Source organism: Nerophis lumbriciformis, linkage group LG15 (assembly GCF_033978685.3).
Source record: "Nerophis lumbriciformis linkage group LG15, RoL_Nlum_v2.1, whole genome shotgun sequence".
Lineage (NCBI taxonomy): Eukaryota > Metazoa > Chordata > Actinopteri > Syngnathiformes > Syngnathidae > Nerophis > Nerophis lumbriciformis.
The window spans coordinates 30,465,044-30,474,165 of NC_084562.2; the positions used below are offsets into that span (position 1 = coordinate 30,465,044).

At 37.5% G+C, this 9,122-nt stretch overlaps 1 protein-coding gene across 1 annotated transcript in view; it reads right to left on the reverse strand.

Moving 5' to 3' along the window:
• The window catches only part of gpalpp1 (GPALPP motifs containing 1), an 11,136-nt gene extending 5,266 nt beyond the window's left edge, over positions 1-5,870 (reverse strand). The window contains exons 1-3 of the mRNA XM_061974564.1: positions 5,694-5,870; positions 2,066-2,177; positions 1,899-1,994 (exon numbers count right to left, since the gene is read on the reverse strand). Coding sequence (XP_061830548.1) covers positions 1,899-1,994; positions 2,066-2,177; positions 5,694-5,772 — 287 coding nt within the window. The 5' untranslated portion in view covers positions 5,773-5,870. The remainder of the gene's footprint in view (positions 1-1,898; positions 1,995-2,065; positions 2,178-5,693) is intronic.
• Positions 5,871-9,122: the final 3,252 nt, after the last annotated feature.

Here is a 9,122-nt window from a genome sequence, read left to right on the forward strand (position 1 = left end):
CTCAGAGTTGGTGAAAGTTGAATCTAGATGATAAATCATGCCTCTCACCTGGATAGTAGAATGTTGTGGACATAAACCTACACGTTGGTCAACTTTGACATCCAACTTAGACCCGGAGATGGCCAGAAAGACATTAAAAAAAACTTCTTTTTTTTAACCCTTTGTGAGAATTATGATGAATTGATGATGTAAAGGGGATGATACAAACATCCCATCAGTCTTTATCCCAGTGATAGCAGACATTGTACAGTAAGTGATTGTTTTATTATGTTTGTATATCTTGTTTAGCCCTTAGCAATACTGCTACATGATGCTTAGTTTTTGCCTAAATTTGCATCTGTTTAGCACTCAGCTTCTAAAACTTGTAGACCATCCTCCTTATATTCAGGCTCAAAAATAGAAGTTTCTGGATTATAATGTGTCCCAAAGTAGTCTTTGTCGTCTCTCATCAAATCTGCCATGATTAGTAGTCTTGTTGTTGTTGTTGAAGGAAAAAGCGAACGTTATGGTGCGTCTGTGAAATTAATACCGTAATTTCACAGACATATTTACATATATTGATCATTTTAAGCATACGGCAGTATGTTTAAAATGATCAATATATGTAAATATTACATGTTATTATGAATGTTACTACATGACATATATACTTACATCATGTATATATTACATGTTATTATGAATGTTACTACATGACATATATACTTACATCATGTATATATTACATGTTATTATGAATGTTACTACATGACATATATATTTACATCATGTATATATTACATGTTATTATGAATGTTACTACATGACATATATACTTACATCATGTATATATTACATGTTATTATGAATGTTACTACATTACATATATACTTACATCATGTATATATTACATGTTATTATGAATGTTACTATATGACATATATACTTACATCATGTATATATTACATGTTATTATGAATGTTACTACATGACATATATACTTACATCATGTATATATTACATGTTATTATGAATGTTACTACATTACATATATACTTACATCATGTGTATATTACATGTTATGAATATTACATATATACTTACATCATGTATACATTACATGTTATTATGAATGTTACTACATGACATATATACTTACATCATGTATATATTACATGTTATTATGAATGTTACTACATGACATATATACTTACATCATGTATATATTACATGTTATTATGAATGTTACTACATGACATATATACTTACATCATGTATATATTACATGTTATTATGAATGTTACTACATTACATATATACTTACATCATGTGTATATTACATGTTATGAATATTACATATATACTTACATCATGTATACATTACATGTTATTATGAATGTTACTACATGACATATATACTTACATCATGTATATATTACATGTTATTATGAATGTTACTACATGACATATATACTTACATCATGCATATATTACTTGTTATGAATATTACTACATGACATATATACTTACATCATGTATATATTACATGTTATTATGAATGTTACTACATGACATATATACTTACATCATGCATATATTACTTGTTATGAATATTACTACATGACATATATACTTACATCATGTATATATTACATGTTATTATGAATGTTACTACATGACATAAATACTTACAGCGTGTATATAAAACCTTGAAGGTTTTTGTATGTTTTTCAGAAGGCTTTATAGGTGCAATAGATCGACTCTCATTGCCTCCATTGTTAGCTGACTCTTGCTCGCATTTATTTACGATAGAATGCATTAAAAAAGACATATGTGTTCTTGTCTTACATAAGGATTGTGAATGACAGCCAACACTTAAAAAAATGTGCAGTTCCCCTCTAGAGGATTAATTTGCTCACCTCTCTGGTGAACTGGGTTTCTTGCTAAAACCTGGTGGTAAAGCCGGCCCAAAAAAGCCGTCGTCATCGTTGTCTTCAGTCTTTGTCTTCTCCATCCTGCTCAGATGACAAACTTTTGTTCATGTTGATGTTTTTTTTTTATGTATCTCGTGGTCTTTGTGACATACTCTGCATGTTTGTGTTCCGTCTTCACTCTTTTGAACACCACGTCCTCACTTTCATCCGAGGAGCTGGAAGGTTCTCCTCGTTTGTAACCAGGGGGCAAAGCAGGACCGGCAACTGACAAATGAAATGAGAAAACAGACAAAAGTGAAGAGCAAAGTTTAGCTTTAGAACAGTTCTACTGTGTGGTAGAACAGTGTTTTTCAACCACTGTGCCGCGGCACGATATTGTCTGGTGCGCCGGGGGAAATGATGCAACTTCGCCTAATTGGTCCATAAAATATTTTTGCAAATCAATAATTATCTGCAAATAATGTGCTATTGTCTAGTGTCTGTGCTGTATAGAGCTCGACAGGGTAACCATGTAATACTCCACGTCAGTAGGTGGCAGCAGGTAGTTCATTGCTTTGTAGAAGTCGGAATGCGTCGAGGATGGTTTGTTGTGACCCCAACTTGCAGAGCACAGCGGGAGACGGCGTGCAGGTAAAAAGGTATGAAACGCTTAAACCCAAAAAATGAACAAAACGGAAAGGAAAAGGCAATGAAGCATAGGGATGGCTATGCAAAACAAATGTAAAACTGAACTGGCTACAAAGTAAACAAAAATAGAATGCTGGACAACAGCAAAGACTTACAGCGTGTGGAGTAGGGCTGGGCGATATATCGATATATCGCGGGTTTGTCTCTGTGCAATATAGAAAATGACTATATCGTGATATTCGAGTATATGTTCTCACACAGTTGCTTTTAGCTGCGGGCATTACATTGCATGCGTTTCCCACTCTTTCTTGTCTCTCCTTCTCACAGAGACATAAACAAGCGCACCTTCTTACATACGTCACGCGTGCAACGTCACACGCCCTCCCCGAGCAGAGAGGTAGCTACATGGGTAACATTAGCTGTGATGCTGACGGTGCGTTGCGAGTGGTAATACGAGAGAGAGAAGGTGCGAATCTGGTAACATATGGAGGAAGAATTATTTCCCAAGAAAAACAGCACATGGTCCATCGTCTGGCGGCGGTTTGGCTTCAAGCGGGAAGATGTTGAACAGACAACCGTAATATGTCAAGTATGCGGCAAAAGCGTTGCTACAAAAAGTAGCAGCACTGCTAATTTTTAGCATCATTTGAAAAGTCACCCACTAGAGAATGAAGAGTGCTTGAAACTCCGCATGTCAACATCTCCGTTCGGTGCCACACCCACAAAATGCCGAAGCAACATTTTCCAGATCAACACTGTATGAAAAAAAAAACAACAACAGAAGGAGATAACGTCCGCAGGAACCTACCACATAGCGAAGGACATACACTATTTGATTTCCTATAATGCAGCTCATTTTTATTTGACAGTTTTTGAAATATCTTGTGTGACATCATGCACAAAAGTGCACTTTATTTGTTTTAACTATTGTAGTGGCGTTCTGTACAAAAAGTGCACTTTAATTTAGTGTTGTTTTGATATGTCATCTTAGTGACATCATGCACAAAAGTGCACTAATAGCTTGTTTTAAAATGTCTCTGACAATCTTGCACTTTCTGTTTTGGAAATGACATGAATGTTTGTGCCACTGCTTAATAACTCTTTAATAAATACACTTTTGCTAAATTGACTTAGTTGTGATTTCCCTCTCTGCATGAAAGTTAAAAAAAAAGAGCATATATTAATGCAGTATGAAGAAGAATGCTTTAATGTACAAACCCCGTTTCCATATGAGCTGGGAAATTGTGTTAGATGTAAATATAAACGGAATACAATGATTTGCAAATCCTTTTCAAGCCATATTCAGTTGAATATGCTACAAAGACAACATATTTGATGTTCAAACTGATAAACATTTTTTTTGTTGCAAATGATCATTAACTTTACAATTTGATGCCAGCAACACGTGACAAAGAAGTTGGGAAAGGTGGCAATAAATACTGATAAAGTTGAGGAATGCTCATCAAAGACTTATTTGGAACATCCCACAGGTGAACAGGCAAATTGGGAACAGGTGGGTGCCATGATTGGGTATAAAAGTAGATTCCATGAAATGCTCAGTCATTCACAAACAAGGATGGGGCGAGGGTCACCACTTTGTCAACAAATGCGTGAGCAAATTGTTGAACAGTTTAAGAAAAACCTTTCTCAAGCAGCTATTGCAAAGAATTTAGGGATTTCACCATCTACGGTCCGTAATATCATCAAAGGGTTCAGAGAATCTGGAGAAATCACTGCACGTAAGCAGCTAAGCCCGTGACCTTCCATCCCTCAGGCTGTACTGCATCAACAAGCGACATCAGTGTGTAAAGGATATCACCACATTGGCTCAGGAACACTTCAGAAACCCACTGTCTGTAACTACAGTTGGTCGCTACATCTTTAAGTGCAAGTTAAAACTCTCCTATGCAAGGCAAAAACCGTTTATCAACAACACCCAGAAACGCCGTCGGCTTCGCTGGGCCTGAGCTCATCTAAGATGGACTGATGCAAAGTGGAAAAGTGTTCTGTGGTCTGACGAGTCCACATTTCAAATTGTTTTTGGAAACTGTGGACGTCGTGTCCTCCGGACCAAAGAGGAAAAGAACCATCCGGATTGTTCTAGGCGCAAAGTGTAAAAGGCAGCATGTGTGATGGTATGGGGGTGTATTAGTGCCCAAGACATGGGTAACTTACACATCTGTGAAGGCACCATTAATGCTGAAAGGTACTTACAGGTTTTGGAGCAACATATGTTGCCATCCAAGCAACGTTACCATGGACGCCCCTGCTTATTTCAGCAAGACAATGCCAAGCCATGTGTTACATCAACGTGGCTTCATGGTAAAAGAGTGCGGGTATTAGACTGGCCTGCCTGGAGTCCAGACCTGTGTCCCATTGAAAATGTGTGGCGCATTATGAAGCCTAAAATAGCACAACGTAGACCCCCGGACTGTTGAAAACTTAAGTACATCAAGCAAGAATGGGAAAGAATTCCACCTGAGAAGCTTCAAAAATGTGTCTCCTCAGTTCCCAAACGTTTACTGAGTGTTGTTAAAAGGAAAGGCCATGAAACACAGTGGTGAACATGCCCTTTCCCAACTACTTTGTCACGTGTTGCAGCCATGAAATTCTAAGTTAATTATTATTAGCAAAAAAAAAAAGTTTATGAGTTTGAACATCAAATATGTTGTCTTTGTAGCATATTCAACTGAATATGGGTTGAAAATGATTTGCAAATCATTGTATTCCGTTTATATTTACATATAACACAATTTCCCAACTCATATGGAAACGGGGTTTGTAGACACATCATACTGCTGTGATTATATGCATCAAGTGTTCATTCAAGGCTAAGGCAAAATATCGAGAGATATATATGGTGTATCGTGACATAGCCTAAAAATATGGAGGTATTAAAAAAGGCCATATCGCCCAGCCCTAGGTAGAAGACCTGTGTGTAGTTGCACCCCACACCTAGTGCCAATGGTTTGTGCCGTTATGTTGTTTAAGTTATTCTACAATACATTTTCCTACGTTTGTGCTGCATACAAATGTGTCTAACTATTATAGTTTTGGTTTTATTAACGATGTATAATTCAAACCCAGCCCACATAAATCGTTACAACGGACAACTTCACCCAGGTTTCTGGACGAGGTCTTACGAACACTCACAGTCGCGTTCGTCATCGGAATCTTCAGTCTTGCTTAACTCTGGGGGCAGTGCAGGTCCAATCAAGTCCTGAGAAGACATTCTGGCAACGGAGAGCACTAAATAATCGTCTAAACGGCTTTAGGACATTATTATGCTACATGCGAAATGCTACTTCAGAACGACAGCCGACATTTTGTACCGCATTGCGCATGCTTCGTTTTTATGACGACACCGGAAGTTACCCACAAAAATAAAACGATAAACAATGGATTTCTTAAATTTTGTTGTAATTGCATTTAGTAGTATTGGATTTAATATGTGTATTTGTTATGTGTATATGTATTTATGGCGGACTTACCTGGGACTTTAAGATGGGCGGGGCTTCCACTGACAGGTGACCATGTCGGTAGCTTTAAAAATGGCGTCATTGTTTCGTTTGTAAAAACAGCGTGCTTCATCACCAGCATACCTCACTGGTACTCTCATTTTGTTATGTCCGCTTTGCTTTGTTAGATCAGCTCAATTATTGTTTCAATTCCATGCTTGCCTGCTTCCTTGCTTTTCTGTTTGTTGTGTGTCCGCAGCGCTTGTTGTGCGGCGGACTTGCTGCGTCACAACCAGGGCAAACACTCACTATTTAGTCTTTGAACGACATTGGCAAAATGAACAGTAATGTGTGGATTGAAATCTGCTGGATTAGATTGTTGTCACGTTGCGTGTGTCCAGCTGCATTTCGAAGGTTTGAGTTAAAAATACCGGCACTTTACTTCCTGGTTTGGCTGATGGGATTTGTAGTTCTTTGATGTAGTTCTGCTCATATGTGGAATGTGGGCCTCAAACATGTCTTTTTAATATGATTGTCCATGAACCATAGAGACATTATAAATAATTCTGATCACATTTAAAACATTATATGACATAAATTAATGGTGATAATAAAATGTAATGCTAAAATTAATAAGTTAGGATAAAATCACAGTGATTGATAATATGTCATATCATGGTTGACAACATTATGGTTCAGTTGATGAATTCATGTTTATTATTTACATTATGATGATTCAAGATAGATACATTGTTTTATGTTCATGTTTACTTGTAGGTTATTACCTGCTTCTGCTGCTACTGTTTCTGCAATAGTACCAAATAAAACAAGCAAAAGAGTGCAGTGCGAGTAATTCCTTTCATGCTGAGTGACGACCCCTATTCAGAGGGCCAATACGGAAAAAACGGAACAATATTGTGACATAAAAAATGATTTAAAAAAAAGTAATAGTACGATGTTCTTTCGGTAGGTTTTTTTTTTCCACATTCCGACAACAGAACCGGAAGTTACCATTTAAATACAAGACAACGAGTTGGCCCACAGTTGTGGCAGTTTGTTTTCGTATGAAAAACATTTATAAAAAATGTCAATGTTGTTGTTAAAAAAGTCTGTTTCAAAGCAATCCCTCTATCCTCACCAAATCACCAAAAATGATTCCCGGGCGCAGCACCGCTGATGCCCACTGCTCCCCTCACCTCCCAGGGGGTGAACAAGGTGATGGGTCAAATGCAGAGGACAAATTTCACCACACCTAGTGTGTGTGTGACAATCATTGCTACTTTAACTTAAAAATCTATGGCATACTTGCCAACCTTGAGACCTCCGATTTCGGGAGGTGGGGGTGGGCGTGGTCGGGGTGGAACGGGGGCGTGGTTGGGGGCGTGGCTAAAAGGGGAGGAGTATATTTACAGCTAGAATTCACCAAGTCAAGTATTTCATATATATATATATATATATAAAAGAAATACTTGACGTTCAGTGAATTCTAGCTATATATATATATATATATATATATATATATATATATATATATATATATATATATATATATATATATATATAAAATAAATACTTGAATTTGAGTGTTCATTTATTTACACATATACACACACATAACACTCATCTAGTCATTGTTGAGTTAAGGGTTGAATTGTCCATCCTTGTTCTATTCTCTGTCACTATTTTTCGAACCATGCTGAACACCCTCTCTGATGATGCATTGATGTGTGGCACGCACAAAAGGGCTTTCATCAAATGCACTAGATGGCAGTATTGTCCTGTTTAAGAGTGTCACAACATTGCTGTTTACGGCAGACAAACTGCTTTACGGTATACAAAAAAGTGACTGCTGTTGTTGTGTGTTGTTGCCACGCTGGGAGGACGTTAATGAAACTGCCTAACAATAAACCCACATAAGAAATCAAGAACTCGCCCTCCATCATTGTACAGTTATAACGTGATTGGGCAGGTACGCTTTTTTATATAGTGGAGGACCTGAGTCCGCCTGAATTTCGGGAGATTTTTGGGAGAAAATTTGTCCCGGGAGGTTTTCGGGAGTGGCGCTGAATTTCGGTAGTCTCCCGGAAAATCCGGGAGGGTTGGCAAGTATGATCTATGGTGACTCAAGATGTCCATCCATCCATTTTCTACCGCGTATTCCCTTCGGTGTGGTGGGGGGCGCTGGAGCCTATTTCAGCTACAATCGGGCGGAAGGCGGGGTACACCCTGGACAAGTCGCCACCTCATCGCAGGGCCAACACAGATAGACGTCTAGACAACATTCACACTCACATTCACACACTAGGGACCATTTAGTGTTGGATTGATTGATTGATTGATTGAAACTTTTATTAGTTGATTGCACAGTACACATTGAATTATTTACATTATTTACAATCCGGGGTGTGGGATGTGGAGGGGGGGGGGGGGGGTAGGTTTAGTTGATATCAACACTTCAGTCATCAACAATTGCATCTCAAGATGTTTTATGTTCAAATACTACTCCTTGTCAGAGAAACCTTAATATTGAGGATGTTCATTTCTGTGATGAAAAATGTTCCAACAAATATATGAGGGCAGTTTTTAGTGAAACAATATATTATGCTTAGTGTTTCACTAAAGCTGCATCTGTTTAGCACGCAGCTTTTAAAACTTGTAGCTCATCCTCCTTGTGCTCAGGCTCAAAAATATAAGTTTATGGATCATCGTTTGTCCCAAAGTAGTCTTTGTTGTCTCTCATGAAGTCTGCCATGAGTAGTAGTGTTGTTGAAGGGAAAAGTGAACGCTGTGATGCATCTGTGAAATTAATACTCCGCCGTATGCTTAAAATGAACAAAATACATAAATATTACATGTTATTATGAATGTTAGTACATTCCATATATACTTACAGCGAGTATATAAAATCTTGATAGAGGTTTTTGGATGTTTTTAGAGCGCTTTATAAGCGGATTAGAGCGACTCACACGGACTCTATTGTTGGCTGACTCTTACTAGTGTGTATTTACGATTTAGAATGCATTAAAAAAAAACACGTGTTCTTGTCTTACATAAGAATTGCTTATTTTGATGTACAGGACAGGTTTAAACAAATAAATTAACCACACACAAAATAAATATTTAA